The 17,400-nt window shown below is 38.0% G+C and overlaps 1 protein-coding gene across 5 annotated transcripts in view; it reads left to right on the top strand.

Moving 5' to 3' along the window:
• The window catches only part of grp (serine/threonine-protein kinase grp), a 120,262-nt gene that overhangs the window by 40,286 nt on the left and 62,576 nt on the right, over positions 1–17,400 (top strand). For all 5 annotated transcript variants that reach the window (XM_067153785.2, XM_067153782.2, XM_067153783.2 and 2 more), the window contains 3 exons: positions 2,553–2,617; positions 9,148–9,273; positions 10,457–10,586. In XM_067153785.2, the coding sequence (XP_067009886.2) occupies positions 2,553–2,617; positions 9,148–9,273; positions 10,457–10,586 (321 nt within the window). The remainder of the gene's footprint in view (positions 1–2,552; positions 2,618–9,147; positions 9,274–10,456; positions 10,587–17,400) is intronic.

Raw genomic sequence — 17,400 nt, 5'->3', positions numbered from 1 at the left:
GTTGATTCTAGATATCAGTACCTCTTTCTCCGACATATTATCTATCCGCTCTCCCAGATATTTAAATTTCTTTACTTTTCGAATCCTCGCTCCTTCCACTGTCATCCATCTGGGTGCTGTTTCGATGTTGGTCATGTACTGTAACCTGGTTCCGTGCTCCCCTATTGACTGACAGAATCACAATATCATCCACAAAGGCTAGGCAGTCGACTGCAGTCCCTCTATTCTTATATCCCATTCGTATACCACCTATTCCGTGCATTTTCTTGCACCACTTTCTAATGACCTTGTCAAGAACACAGGTGAATAGAAGGGGAGAAAGCCCATCTCCCTGTCTGACCCCTGTTTTAATCCTAAAGGATTCTGATAGTATCTCCCTGAACGTGACCTTGGATGTAGTGTCGGTCACAGTCTGTTTAATGAGCTCTATGCTCTTCGTATCTAGACCCATTTCTTCTGGGATACGGATCATTGTTTCTCTATCTACTGAATCGTTGGCCTTCTTGAAGTTGACAAATGTGAACACGAATTTCTTCTTCCACTGTTTCTGGTATACTGTGATCAGGTTCAGGATCTGTTCCGCACATGACCGGCCCTTTCTAAAACCTCCTTGATACTCGCCAGTTTGTGGTTCCAATTGTTTCTCTGCTCTATCTAGCAGTGCCTTTGAAAATATCTTATGTCTCTGAGGTCCGCAAGCATGGTTCTTGAAGATCATGATGGACTTCTTGGTGAAATAATCATATCCTCTGTGAATGTTAACGCACCACATCCACAAGCTCATCGTAACTTGTGATGCCCTGGATTCGGCGATCGGTCGTCCGGCCACTGCTAGAATGAGTTAAGAGTTTAATGCTTATAGTCACTGCACTACTATTCATCCCTAGCAAACTTTAGTGACACAGCCTACGTATTTAACAAAACTATTAGGAATAATTTCATTAAACAAAAACAACTTTATAAACTTCTAAAGTAAGGAGGGGTTAAGTGGTTTACCGTAATGTGCTTCTTTTTCAAAGTTGCTCCATTTTTCTGTCTGAACAGAATGCCAATGTGTTCTTAATTTGCACTTCATTTAATTCCAACTGAAACAATAGCAGCGTTCCTATGTTGCACCTTGTTTGAGTCCCCTTCCAGTGGTTGTACTGTTAGAATAATACTTTTAATACTTCTTCGAGCAGTATTGTAAAAAAAGTAACCCCTATGGGATACAACACTTGGAATTTGTATCATTGCTTACATCTGTTAATAAAGAAAATGGGCTATTCTGTGAACAAATAACGGTGTCCTGTGTTCCAGTATATGCCATTTCGTTCAGTATACGTATTGTTTTTGTGCAGGTACAACCATACTCGTGAGATTTCATACATAGGAAACATCTTTCTGAACAAAGCTCCTGCATGATCAGCTGCACTCTGTCTTGATTATATTTTAAACAGTATCTCCAACTTTGGGAACAATAATGTTTTTTTATTTAATCCCTTAGATTCCAAATTACCAAGATGTTTAACACACTTTACATGATTACATGGGAAACCAGAAGAATAGGTTTCACTAATCACTTTGTGATAACGTTCTTCCATAAATTTACTCATAATTACTGATAACACGATAATAAGATAAAAGTAAACACCGAACACAATTTGTGTTATTCCAAAACTACATAACCTCAGCTTCAGACACTTGGCAATAAACATGAGGCAAATTAAGCGACTAATATAATTCACATGTTATTCCACATCTAAAACTTGACCTATGTTCTGTAATTCGTGGTGAAGAACACAAGACCTATTTTTAAAAAATACAGGATGGTAAGGGTTGTAGAATGAATCATTGCATTAAAGAATGAGCAAACGGTTATTCAAAAGTCGGTCTCTTTCAACACAAACATATCGATATTGACTGCCTAGGATTCAGGATGTATTTCATATAACCAGTCGAAGACTGATAATGGGATGAATATAAATCAGAGCAATGTATTGAATATTTGCTGATCACACAGCGTATATCAGCGGATTGCGGAAGCTTCTTAAGAAAATGATCGTGGCACGTAAAATTTCATAGTTGATCCGTAAAGCACTGACTTTCCATCAGGTTTACGGAAACACTGTAAAGGTTGGCAGGTGTGCATATTACACAATGATCTGTTTCTTGGAATGTAATTCTGCATTGTGAACCATCTGGTAACCAATTAAGCACTTTATTGTTAGCGTGGGAGTCAAATGACATAAAACCTTATGGCATTGTAGAACTTCTCAGGGAGCTGGGCAAAGCCTTCAGCATTCATGAAAGTAATACTACTATCATTTTATTTAACACATAATTAGAAAAGATTGTTTATTATGACTTTCAAGAGTAGGTTTATTAGTCACCTGACAGATGCTTCTTCAACTGAGTGCTAATAGTCTTCCAGTTCCAACTTTTCTTTATCATTATTAGCCTAGCCATTTTTATTTTTTTAAATTTTTTTTTTGTGTGTTATTTGTACATACTATATACACAAATATTGTCTTGCAAGAACACAGATGTAACATTGTATGCTATATTTACAGAGCCTGATTCTGGAATGAACGAGTGGGAGGCTCAGAAATATTTCAAGCAACTACTTGCTGGCGTGGTGCGTATTCTAGATTTTTTATTAAGTACCCATTACTTGTTGTTACTTTTGTTATAACAGAGGTGCCCAACTATTATGGATTATCCGTATTTATTACGGAAAAGTGACATTACGAAAAAAGTAATTTTGATGGATAAATTAATAGTTTTGATTATTACTGCTCAATGTAATAGATAAGAAAAATGTTCCACCGATCAATACATTTATTGTGGATGAATTATTACACTAGTACCGGTTTCGACCTATCTTGACCATCATCAGCTAGCACACAAATTTACAGTCATGGGATAAATTACAAAGAAGTTACTTAAGAACATCCGAATGTCTGATAAAAAATGGAAGTAAAATATATTGCAGTATGTTGCGTTAAAATAGCTCTGGTTAAAAGTAGTGATGGTTAGAATAAACTAAAACCTATTGATTGAGCATGGACATGAGTACATAAACACATTAAAATATATATGGCACATTAAACACATTAAAACATGGTATGTTATAAAATGTCTATTAAAATTTGAGTTCATGTTGCGTTGCATTCATTCTTCAATCCTCTTGTAGTTCTTGTGTTGATTAAGTTGAATATCGAGAATGTTCTATGGTTGATATACTTTGTATTGGTATGTTATAAGAACTCTTGTCAGTAAAATTCGAAAATTAAGTTGATGTAGCAAGATAGGTTTTAATATCAGAGTAGTTGGTGGTGACACTTCTCTCATCTATGCACGTTATCTGGTCGTTATTGTTGTTGCTGTGGAGGTTGTGTACCGATATGTTTGGATATTTATTGTGCTCCTTATCTATTACAGCACAACAAATATCCAAACATATCGGTACACAACCTCCACAGCAACAACAATAACGACCACATAACGTGCATAGATGAGAGAAGTGTCACCACCAACTACTCTGATATTAAAACCTATCTTGCTACATCAACTTAATTTTCGAATTTTACTGACAAGAGTTCTTATAACATACCAATACAAAGTATATCAACCATAGAACATTCTCGATATTCAACTTAATCAACACAAGAACTACAAGAGGATTGAAGAATGAATGCAACGCAACATGAACTCAAATTTTAATAGACATTTTATAACATACCATGTTTTAATGTGTTTAATGTGCTATATATATTTTTAGTGTCTTATGATGTGCCATATATATTTTAATGTGTTTATGTACTCAAGTCCATGCTCAATCAATAGGTTTTAGTTTATTCTAACCATCACTACTTTTAACCAGAGCTATTTTAACGCAACATTCTGCAATATATTTTACTTCCATTTTTTATCAGACATCCGGATGCTCTTAAGTAACTTCTTTGTAATTTATCCCATGACTGTAAATTTGTGTGCTAGCTGATGATGGCCAAGATAGGTCGTAACCGGTACTAGTGTAATAATTCATCCACAATAAATGTATTGATCGGTGGAACATTTTTCTTATCTATTACATTGAATCCAATCAATACGGAATATGAAACTTATAAATAATAATATTACTTCTCAATCCTCCTTGTTTCAATGCTTGTGACTTGGTAATGATACTTCAGTCTTCACTTCCTTTTGCAACCCGTGAGCATTGTGAAATTCACTATGAATGAAGGAGTTCTACTCTGTTCTTCTCCACTATAGAATGTAATGTTATGTTAGTGCCGTATTAACTGTACCTTACAGTAACTCTCCCACAGAAAGTTTTTAGTCCTAATAGGAATGAAACCCAGGAGGAATTACATTAAGACCGTCTACACAGGAATCGCTTATTGTTCAGAAGGCAAAAATGTCATTGGAGTTGGGGTGCTTCTAAAAATCCACGTTGAAAAGCATCTGCAGCGTGCAAAAAAATTCTACAAAGAATGTTTTATGGCAGAACTGGCTGTTAGTGTGCAACTTTTATTTTGTAATATGATATAATTTATAATAGGTAGCTGTCGGGAAGGGCAAAGGTGAGTGTCACTATCGAGAAATGATTTGGATTTGACTCTACACTTTTCTGATGGGAGGTGGGGATTGCTGAAAAGCCACTTCAAAGGTTGGCACCTCTGTTATAATAAGGTACAGTTTTGACGACATGGTCGAGCATAGGGTTGACAATATCGAAAAAAAATATTGTCATTGCGCTTTGAAATACCGTTATGTGTTGAGGGGAGCAATACTGACCCGCAGCATATGTATACCTCAACGAAAATTTGTTGATATCGTTCATGCAATACTGAACCGCAGATGATGACTGGCCCTTTCTGGTCAGAGTTCTAAGCTGATAGGTTATCATTTAGTAGTTTTTCTAGGCGCAACGGCAGTATACCGCATATGTGAGTAATCCATGCACACTAATTATAGTAGTGGATTTAAAAAGAAAATTGGCTTGTGTTTTATATACAAGAAATTAATCCTACACAATGTTAGAACTCCAAAACTGAATTCCGTAAAATATGTTTGTGTTGAGCACTGCCGTCTTGATCTTCCTATACTGCCTGCTCTATGCCACCGGTTTGACAGGAACGCACGAATACCACAATTTAAAAATTAATTATGTTGCGCTTATAGATATTTGTGAATTTATATTAAATTACTCTGTGCTTGTTTTCTTCCGTGTGCTAATTTAAATTTTTCTGTTGGTAGAATTGAAACTTTTTTTCTCCGAAACATTCAACTGTTCTGTACCATTTTTCAAATCTCTGCAAAGTTGTTCGCAGCCAGAAGGAATAAGATTCAATGAAATACCGTCTACAAGGGAATTAAGAGAATAGTAGCCATCGGCTATATCTAGGCAAGGTCCTAATAAAGGAAGTACAGTAAAACCTCATTAATTCAAAGTCGTTGGGCCTCAAAAATTGGACTTTGAATTAACTGCCAATTCGCAATTCCAATTATCTTCTTGCGTTCCGGCCTTCTAAGGACCACGTTACAATTTCAATTGTTCCTCCTTAGTTGTTCTTTCCTTTTCTTCCAGTATTCTTTCATTGTTTCACTGTGTTTCTTTTTCCTGTCTTCAGTCCACTTTGTGCCTGTTTTCTTTTCCTTCCTCCCTTGGAATCCTTCCATTTGTAAGACTTTCTTCCTAAAAATCTTTCTTTCCAATAATTCTTCTCGTATGTTGTTCCTTTCCAGGTCTTCCTTGACTTCTCGAATCCAGGTGGTAGTTGATTTCTTTTCCCAGAGGTACTTGAAGATTCGTTTAGTTAGTTTATTGTCATCCATTCTGTAAATGTGTCCAAGAAATAGCAATCTCCTTTTTCTTATTGTTTCTGATATGTTTTTTACGTTCTGGTAAATTTCATTGTTACTTCTTAATTTCCAAAACTCTGCAATTCTTGGAGGACCTAATATTTTCCTTATAATTCTTCTTTCTAATATTTCTAATTTATCAAGCTTGTAGTTCAGTGTTAGACATTCGCTGGCATAAAGGCATTCTGGTTTCACTACTGTGTTGTAGTGCTTTATTTTAAGTTTTCTTGATAAGCACTTTTTGTTGTAAGTATTCCTAGTTATACCGTACGCTCTTTCCATCTTTTGTATCCTCTCCTCTATAGCAGATTTTTCTAAACCATTTTCTTTAATTGTCTCACCCAAATATTTGAATTTCCTTACCTTTTCTGTTCGACCAATATCCGTTGCTAAAAACTTTGGGGCACTTTTTATATTCGGCAGAGATTCTCAAGCCTGTCATGTTGGCTGTCTTTTCAAGGAGATTGACTTGCATTGCTGCATCTGTAAGGCTTTCTGAAAGTATGGCAAAGTCATCTGCAAATGCTAGGCAATTTATTGCAACACCTTTGTTCTTCTTCCCCAGCATGAGTGGCAATATTTTAGATCCTTTCAGTTTTTCATTCCAAATTCTTACAATTTTCTCCATGACACAATTGAAAAGGAGTGGAGATAGACCATCGCCCTGCCTGACACCTGTATTTATTTTGAAAGGTCGAGATACACTTCACCCATAAATTTTACTTTACTCCTGTTTTACGAATTAGGTTTGCCAATTTAGTTTTAACTCCAAATTCACGGATTACTTTATCTAGGGTTTCCCTATCAACAGAGTCAAAGGCTTTTTTAAAGTCAATAAATGTTACAACTATGTCTTTGGAGTTTATTAATCTGTGTCGAATTATAGATTTCAGGTTGAAAATCTGTTCGGAGCAAGATCTTCCTTCTCTAAATCCACCTTAATATTCACCCAATTGACTGTCCAATTTTATTCAATTTAGCTATCATGAAGCGCACTGTAGACCCACCGAAGTGAGTGTAAGTGCGGAAAGCTACGCCTCCACGTTCTGGAACACATCTTCTATTATGACGCGGATAAATTTTGAGTTATAATTATTCTGTAACATACTATTATTTTAAAATGTAAAGGCAGTTTCGAATTAAGTCTGTATTTTGGTAATGGGGCCGACATTGTACTTTGAATTATGAATTATCCGTATTTTAAATTAAACCATTTAAATAACATGCAAAACTGTATCTCGTGTTTCCGGGAACGAGAACTTCTTTGAATTAGATGGGATTTTGAATTATCGAGGTTCTACTGTAGTTGGATATCTTCAGATTACCCTCGCATCTTTAGCCCTTACACCATATTTCAGAAGGTGATTATAAAGCCGTGGAGGATATTTGATTCCTTGTGATAAGAATTGTGACTGACAATCACAAAACAAAAATCTTCATGTTTAGATATTAGACAACTGCAAATATCCAAATGATAATGTCCCAGTCAATCTAGTAACAGAAAATCAAATCTTAATTTGCGGGTACTTGGTTCGTATGATTGAAGAGGGGATGGAATGTGACATTTTCGTCAGCAACATATCATTGCCTAGAGCTTTGACACCGCTAAATTGAACTAATTATGCGTCAGAGCAGAGGAGGATATTGATACCCCAAACCATGTTTTGTTGCCCTGATAAAGCATCTGCTGGAGTTTGTTGAAGCTGCTGTATCTGAAGTCCTTCAAACTTACTAGCATAATACGAGGACTAGCTTTCTTTTTCAGAATGGGTTCTGTTACTGTGAGGGGTCAAAGAATATGGACAAACTGTCCATACGATTATCATAACCAAGTTCGTAATACCTCTGTTAAATAATAATGCGCAGGCAAGAACACAAAGTGTTCGCCGCACGGCGTATCACTCCAAGCCTTCATCTGGGAAAATCTTTAAATCGTGACATGAAGAGGCCAACTACGACTTCATGTGGGTATTGTTATTATTGATGTAATTTACGAACTTCAGTGAACATAAGACTATACTGCACAGTGTTTGCAGGCTGTCATCATAATAGTGCGTCGAGAACTTTGTGCGTCTATGCCTGCCATCTAGCTGGGAATCTTTGTCGCAGCCTATTCGAATGAAACAGGCAGTATTAGAGGATTGAGACTGTGGTGGTTTTGAGAAAGGCTTCATAATCTTAATGTGCTGTTGGGTAGGTAACCCTCCCGATCAGAATTGTTACGAGGGTTGTTTGCCTTTTGATATTTTGTAATGGCCTGTTTAGTTTACAGTATATGCTGTAATTAGTAACCTTGTCTGGTATTAGCTATATAGGAACATCTGCAAATTGTGTAGACATTCCAGTTGCTGCTGCTTCTTTTCGTCATCTTCTCGATCCAGGGAACTCCTGCGTCAGACCACGAATCATTGACCTCCATTCACGTCTCGCACCTCCCTGGATACACTATAAATATGCATGACTTCTGGAGTATCCCTTAGATCTTTGTTCTGATCCACTTTGACTCTTCATTTTGGCTATTATTATGATGGATTTTCACACCCTAAGTATCCCAGAATATTGTGGGAACACGGAATTTCCCGCGCTTTTATTTATAACATTTAACTTGCTGCATTCTCCCATTCCTATCTTGTTTTTGGTGAGCAGAAAATGTCCAGCCTGCTGCACTGTTAACATTTCCTTCTGTGGATTAAACTGCATTTAACTTGAATGCAGCTGTGTTGTTGTTACCTTTTCCTGTGACAAAGTTTGCTTACAAGCTGGACATCGAGTTCAGGCTGCACGGCAATACATCTTTCCTTTTATTATTGCAGGCGTACATTCTTGTAGAAAGCCTGCGAATTGGTTGTGCGGCTCTTAATCATAGCAAAAGTTCATGAAAATCTTCATGTGAAAAACTAGGAATGCAGGTTGATATTTGAGTAAATACAATAATTTATGTATTTTTCCTTTAAAGTTTAGTGTATTATGTTTCTGGCCAAAATGGTTCATCATTGTCTTTTGTTCGATCATTTGTTCTTTATGAACTTTTGTATTGTGATCTTGATTGTTGTTCGTCTGAATCCTTTGAAATTTCACACTCTCCCTTAATCCCATTTTTATAATTGCATGTTCTAAATTCTTTCCAGAATATACCTCTTGTGTCTTTAAAATATATTTTGTTTAAGGTTTTGGGATTTGTAATTTTTCTTTCTGTAGAGAAGGGATAGTTTCGGTTTTATTTACGGGGTATTCTGTGCAGGTTGGCTTTAGGCTGTGTAGATACGTTCTGACGTGCCGGCATTGCTTGAACTACAGGAATATCTGCACAGCCGTGGAGTGGCTCACCGTGATCTGAAACCAGAGAATCTCTTATTAGACGAGAATGATAATCTGAAGATCACAGATTTTGGCATGGCAACAATCTACAGATCTCAAGGAAAGGCAAGTATACTTAATTCATTCTTTTCTTTTTTTATCAGGGTTTGTGTTTCAAGTATATGTTCTGTGTTGTATAATGGAGCCTCAATTCATTTTCACAGGACCTCCTATAAAACATTATAGATGCGGGAAAACGATATGTGGGTATCTCCCGTTATAAAGCAATTGTAAAGATAATTCTTCAAAATAAAACGCATGTAACAATAGATGCACTTAAAACACAAAATTATGAAGAATGGAATGTTAAAGATACTACTGTACGCTTTTTATACCTTCACACTTTTTGCAAAAAAAAACCATTACAGTATTTTTTTTAAATTATTTTAATAAGGTCCAATGAATTACAGAAATTGAAGATACGAAGGAACTACAAATTGCAGTAGAGGACTTGAAAAAAACAAGACCCACAGAATCAAGACACTCAAAAAGAAAGAGTAAATAAATGCAATGTAAAGTTTAATCTTATACCAGTTGTATAGTATCATTTGAAGTAATTCCGCACACTGTATATCAGTTGACTATATTTGTAAGTAGTACAGGAGATATAAATGGAATTTTGTAAACAATATCAATTTATTAAGGACTAGCTGATGTACCCGTGCTTCGCTACGGGATTCTCAGACAGACTGACTTGATGGTTGTCCTAACTGAATTCAACGTACGTCATTATAAAAACCATAATATCGGCGTCATTTGTAAATTTGACTGGAATCTTTTGTGGTGGTACTGTCTGAAATTTATATACCCAACTGGGACAGATTGAAGTGTTTATGATTACAAATTTTTGATCGGAATGCAAAAGGGGTGAAGAAATTAGGAGCTCTAGGGTGTTTTTGAGCTTATTTAGGACCTCGACGGACTGGAAAGTAATTTCATTGGAAAAATTTACACCCAAATATTTGATAGATTCTCCTTTCTTCAGACATGGTATTTGTTTTTCATCTGCCGTGAACAGTTTTTCTTAGGTGACCCTGTTTGATTCCTAACAAGGAACACACTGAGGTTTCGCTGTTACCAAAAAAATAGGAATCAATTCTGGTCCTTTTGATGGATAACTGAAGCCTTCAGTTTCACTGGGCTATGTCTAATCTATGAAGAAGTGTCATGGATGTTAATGTTGGTACTGTATATTCTTCCAGTCTTCTTCATTGTACAGGATCTCTACAGCGTATGCTTTAACTTTCAGGAGCGTTGTCTTGATAAACGTTGTGGTACACTACCATATGTTGCACCTGAAGTTTTGCTGCGGCCGTATCATGCTGAGCCGGCAGATGTATGGGCGTGTGGAATTATCCTGGTGGCAATGCTTGCTGGAGGTGAGTTAATTCACATACACCTGCCTGGCAACTGTTGTATTATTTTCCGACTCTTCAAATGGTTCTTGATGTGTAGTCATGTCCTAGTTCGTGAACCACGGCGACAGCTGAGTGGCGTAGTAAGTGTTCCTGACAGTCGGGATACCAGTTGCTGTGGAATTTGAGTGGGCATCTCAGACATTTTCTGAGCTCCTTGAGCTCAGGCGGCTTGAGCTATACAGTCCACTGGTTGTCCCTAACCCATTAGAGGAGAGATCCTCATTTGCCCTTTTTTTTTTTAGTAGGGTAGCATCCTGCTTCATGTATTTACTGAGCTCAGAATATTTTAAGCAAGCCTCGGGCATATGGGAGTAATGGGATCCCACTCCCATTTGTCAGGCGAGGTACTCCTTGGAAACAACTTGGCAAACGCAATGGAGGAACAATCAATAATAATGGGGTTTATGGAAGAAAGTAGAACTGGCTGAGTCAGCAGAGAGAATGCATCTGGATGTGCTAGGAATAAGTGATATTCAAGTAAGGGGAGATAACAAGGAAGAGATAAGATTATAAAGTGTACTTGATGGGTGTTAAAAAAGGAAAGGGCAGTCTGGGGTAGTGCTGTTCGTTAGGAATACTATTGCACGTAACTTTGCACGTAAAATCCAGGCCAGTATAATCAAATTTTTAAGAAATCTGTCTTGAAGCTTTACAATGGAATCAATGGTTTGAACATTCATTGATGATGGAAGGGGGAAGGATATTGAAATGAATAAAGGGTGCGGAGGATGAAGAGCAAGAGTAGACCGGCACTAAAATGGTTGGAATGGCATAAGAACCTGAATTGGAACACAGTTATGGGGTTGCAATGGTGGTTGGATAGGGGAAGATGGCAAAGTTCCAATAAAACTGTGTTATTGTATTTTTTATAGGTGTATTGGTTACTTCATAAACAACCTCCAAACTAGAATGCACATAATATTTTGTTTGGCAGTAGATGTCAACATATTGCGGCATCGGTCTCGTTTAAAAGTTTGTTTAAAATATGATCACTCATTCCCTTGGAGGTGTTTGACTGTATTTTCTTATGAGGGTACTCTGCTGTAACATCGTTCATACTAACCTTGCAGGTTAATCATTTCCTGCCTATTCCAAAGGCTCACTCAAATTAGTTGTATAATGTTTGTCTCCTATATCTGTTGTATAGTTTTTAGTGCCTGGATGCTGTGACTACACATCTTTGACCCTTTCTTTGGTATCCTAGCTGTAGGGTGCATGTGGCTCCTAAAGCTAGCGTACCAAAGTCAGGGTTGGAGGTGCCCTTCTGAAGTTGAAGACAAGAAGCAGAAGAAGAAATGTGGAATAAGTGTGAAATTTTTGTTCTAGGCCTTATGTACAGTGTGAGATTCTTAAAACTTCAAGTTATTTCATAGAATCAGTATTGTCTCTTGCAGATCGTATACGTTACCCTCTATGACTTGTTAAATGAAACTCAATTTACATAGTGGTTGTGAGACAGCCAGCGACATTGTCATCTATTTTTAACCAGACCAGCTATGGTTTGAATTCGTTACATCCTTGTCGTTCAGATTCCGTGCAAATTGGCATTTTTGTAGCTGTCATAATACCCTGTTTCTCCTGATCCTAGTTCGCACTTTTTCCTTCAAATAAATCAGGCTTCGAAAGTGCTTAGTGAAATCAGTATTTTATTTATAACAAATTTCATATTTAATTTCAGAATAGAATGCATACAGGCATCATGTAAATCTTACCTACTTCCATAACCATTGCCATTAGAGATATCTGATACTGCCCTTGCAAGTGCAGGGAATTTCTCACCGCAAGCCTGCATTCGTATCACTCCTCCTGTTAAAGCCATTCTTACGTTGTGATTTTTATGCACATGCCTCACAATTTCGTGTTAAGACTTTATTTCCACATATTAACTATCAATTTAAAATTGACATCAAAATATTGAATAGAACTAATTAATAATTTGCCTGCAGGACTTGTTCCTAGCGTCTGTATAATGTGACAATCCATCACGAAAGTACAGTGAAACCTCGATTCTGTTTTTGGAGGGACCCCGGGGGAAAAAAAAAAACAGTATAACATGGGAAAATGGGAAATCTGGGAATGAATGAACCATCAACTATTTGGCTAAACATTACAAAAATGAAATGCGTATACCAAACTACAGCCCCAATGGCCTTCCGCCTACCAAGCGACCGCTGCTCGGTCGGAAGGCCTGCAGATTACGAGGTGACGCATTAAAGGCATTCGTAGAACAAAGTTAACCTGGAACCAGCCCTCGTATCCAGGTAAAAATGCCTGACTTGGCCAGGAATTGAACCCGGGCTATCCGGGTGAGAGGCAAACAAGTTCAACCGCGGGACCGGCTTCAGGCATTAATTACCGGTACGCGACTTAAAAATCTCCAAATTTTACATTCACTTTTACCGGATAAACTGCGTCAGTTTCTTCTGAAAACTTCTTTCAGTTCAGCAAATTTGATCAGCCAAACTCTTTGAAAAATCTAACACCCGTAATGCGAAGCCAAACAACAATCGACCACAAGTAGTTTTTAATTCTCTAATCTAATAAAATAAAGCACACTAGATACAAAAGCGCCGAACATGATGGCGAAATTCCCTTTTTTTTTTTTGCAGTTTAGTCACCGGTATACTGTTCATAGTCAGTTTATGGAAATCTTGTACCCGGTACCACGTAAATTAGGCCTACATCGACTTTTAAAGGTTATGTTGAACTCGAGAATATGGTTTCGAATGTAAGATCGATCCGTAAGTTCTCGAATGCATTATATTCAGTTCTGCCCGTCATGAATCACAATCAAATTGGAAAAAGAAAACATTGCACTGCGAAATAATACAAAGTTTTTAAATGTAATGTGCACAAAGAAACACTGCAGTTTTTATAACATTTTAGCACAAAAACATAAAATTCCCAGTCTTGTATTAGGACTAAAACAGTAATAGGCAATCCCAAAACGCCCCATGATTTTATGTACAAGATGTAGGCCTAAGTTTCTGGTTTCGATACTGTAACGTAATCGTATGCGATAATATTAAAACACTAAATTTATGTTACCAGTACTCAAGAAGGAGCAGTTTCGATTCCTGCCTTAAAGCCCAGTGAATATACAGTGCCCTGAGGGAAGTGCCGACGATAAACTCGAAAAAAAAAAAACGTGTACCGGTAACTCTGGACATAACGTAGACGTTTTGCAAGTACGAACATTTGACGAAACTCGTTCCATCTTCAAGTAAAGCTGCCGAAATGCGTTCTGTCTCCTTCCAATTGTTGTGGACCCTCTCTGTTCTATTTTTTCCTGAATGCGATGTTAAGATGCTCCCTTATGCAAGTTCACCGCCGATCGCTGTACCATTGCGGTACAATAGGCTACTTCATCAAATTACCGCAATGACGGGACGTTAACATCAAGACCCGTAAGTATGCCATAGCCGTCCTTTCTTGAGATAGTTTCTTGTAAGACGCGTGATCGAGGATTTAACGTTGATGGGACTGAAATTTCTGGACGGTTGATCCGGGAAATCGTTTCTTCGAGGAACTGATAATACAGGATTTTTACAACCTAATTTAAATAGGATGCTCGCAGGACCACGTAATTTGAACGAATAATACGGGAAAACGTAGTTTCCAGGAACGTATAATCGAGGTTCTATTGTATTCCTGTTTTCTATAACACTGTTTCTTTATCCAAGAGTCAGGTTCAACCGGTTGCCATTAGACGCCCCTCTCGCTTGCTGGCATCTGCAGCTAGCGATGTATAGTATATTAAAGACGCGGTTGTTGAGGGTTGAGTTTTGTGCTCTGAGGTAGGACTACTCTGCCGTTGCGTTTTCGCTCACATACCTCACAATTTCATCTTTAAACTGCTGTTAAGCTTTAAAGTACTTACCGTATTTACTCATGTATTAGACCCCCTCGCTTATAGGACCCCCTGGCTTTTCGAGGCTAAGAATATGGAAAAAAATCTCGCCTATAAGACCCCCCAACGTAATTTGTCAGGGAACGACGACGATTTTGCTTCGAAGCGGGTGCTAGCCTTATTGCAGCTCTGATGACATCGCACAAATTTTTGTTAGTTTCGTCCGTACGACCTACGCAATGAAAACGTGTCAAATCCATGCGGTACATCTATTTCGTAGTTGAGAAATGTCCGCCTCTGTAACATAGGTGTACTGCAGCTCTGATGACGTCGCACAAATAGATGAATAAGCCTAGCTTCATGTCCAGCCCGCGCATTGCAAGCCTGCATCAGTCATGCTATATGTATGTGTTTTTATTTAATAATGTCCGCCAGCGTAATGGTTAGCACAATTAGTTGCTGTTTTCGGGGTGTCTGGCTTTGATTCCTGGTACCGTACTGCACTCGCCGACGTACCTAACAAATAATAATAATACTTTTATGTCCCTACGTACTTTAAACAAATTTCGGAGACGCCAAGCAAAACATACTAGGGTATGCGTTAATAAAAAGAGGCAACGAACGTATGAAATTAAACATGATAATAAAACTCAATACCGTCACACCTGTAGATGGCCATAAATGCGGTATTTTCCTGTTACTTATTTTTTCCGTCGAACTTTTGGCATTATCAGTGCGATAATACACCTAACCTAAACAATGTGGTCTGTCTTATCTCATGGACAGCTGTTTACGCAAATTCTGAGGTAATAAATGTAGACAACAAGCATGAAATATACTTAAAAAAAAGAGTCTGTGTTTCAACAGCTGCAGTTTTTCCAGTTACTCTGTATTACATTCGGAAGTATAACTCGTAACATACGCTAGTGTTCAACTTATGGTTTGGCATGCCTTCTACAGCTTGGCTTTCTTCGGAAGGAGTGGTTTCTGCTACATATACACAAACTGGGAATATCGGAGACCATCTGGGAAGAGATTTACACTGTTTAGACTCTATAGTCTGGAACAAAATTATTTTTAAATGGTTCAAAAAGACGGGAACTCATATGCTCTTGATTGCAGTGCATAGCTCGGCGAGAATGCAGCGTGGCTGACGCGACTTACGAGAGATAGCAGTGAAGATGGCGTCACATAGAATGCCGACACGCCAGTAGCAAGGCAGGGCAGTTGGCGACGCAAGGTGACAATTCAAATGAAGGCTGTGATCACGTTTACTGTGTGGTAGGCCTACTGGTGAACTGACAATATTTAATTATATGATAACATGATACCCTTATCCCTTTCTTCTACGGGATCGAGTATGAAGAGAGATGAATCTTCGTAGCGAGTTTTTACGGTTGTATGCCCTTCCCGACATCATCCTCACCAGAGGAATTAATGAGAAGTAACGAATGATGTGATATGAGTAACTAAAACAAGCTTTTATATGTACTGTAGACCTAAAAGTCGTGTTTACCATTTATTTTCTTTCTACGTTTAGGAATACTGCTTTCCAACGAAAATAGCCAGTATAACATAAATACATTCTAAGGGTGGCGTGCATCAACCAAGAGTAAGTTCTGCTTCCGTAGTAAAGTACTCTTGAAGTCAGCATTTGGCAACTTCCATACGAGAGTAAATTACTTCCAAAGTATTTTAGTCCTTTCAGATACTCCTGGACTAAATTACTACAAGAGTAAAATGTTGAAGACATTGAGTAACCGTGTACGTTTAATCATTCGAAGGGTGGCATCTTTGCTATTCCTATTTGAATTACCACTTTGTAAGTAGCTGGGGCTCAAAAATCTTGTAGTATATTACTAAAGACGTGAATAACGCACGAATATAGGTTAGAATTTACTCTCACGTGGTGCATGGGGTAAGCTAAGTTCAGACTTGACCAATGATATCGTGCCGTATCAGAAAACAATGGGAAATGTAATGTTGCGAGAAAGGCGAGAGCCGTATAATGTGCACACAGAGAGTTTCAGGAACGTTTTTGATCTTAGGAGGAAAGAATCCTTTACTTTCCTTCTAAATCTACTTGATCACTTACAGCTGAATTCTTGTCTTAATATCTCTCAAATTACAGTTGCTGTGTGCCCTATGAGTGTTTCGTACTGGAACATTTCTGTACATTTGCCAGTGATCTAATTAACGTTTATTGACCAACTGCTGGCCGTATCTTTCATCGCGTGGTTAAAACCCTTGTTGAGGCTAAGAGGGAGGTACGCCTGCAAATGATGATGCTTGTTCGGAAAATAAAAGGATAATCTTCACATTGGCATGTTTTCACACATCGTGGGTGCAATTGACTGTGACTGCATGCATATTCCCATTTTTTGGCCTCTCGGTGACAACGGTGACCTTTTCAGAAAGCGGAAGAGTTTTTTTTCTCTTTCTTCAATTTGCTTAACGTCACACTGGCACATATAGGTCTTATGGCAACGATAGGGTAGGAAAGGCCTAGGGACTGGGAAGCGGATGTGGCCTTAAGGTACAGACCCAGCATTTGCCTGGTAAAAATTTTGAGGTTATCACATATTGGACCCCCCTTTACTATTTTTGGCTGTAAAAGTGGGTGGGGGGGGGGGGGGGGTCTAATACAAAAGTGTATATGGTATGTCTTCACACGCCCGTGCCAAACTTTGGCTTTAGTTATACCTTATTTTCGTGCGGCTGCACAATTATTCATTTCCGCGTGTTTGATAACCAATACCTTAAAATTGGCGTCAAATCGTCGATGGCCCGCTGAAAATTTGCGAGCAGTACATGCTACTACACATACATGCGTGTTCCTCATGTCTTCCAATATGACAAGCCATCATGAAATTATTTCTGCAGTCTATAAGAGGTACAGTAGACACGTAACTGCCGCTGAGTAAC

Source organism: Anabrus simplex, chromosome 9, assembly GCF_040414725.1.
Source record: "Anabrus simplex isolate iqAnaSimp1 chromosome 9, ASM4041472v1, whole genome shotgun sequence".
Classification (NCBI taxonomy): domain Eukaryota; kingdom Metazoa; phylum Arthropoda; class Insecta; order Orthoptera; family Tettigoniidae; genus Anabrus; species Anabrus simplex.
This window is presented reverse-complemented; position numbering and strand designations above follow the sequence as displayed.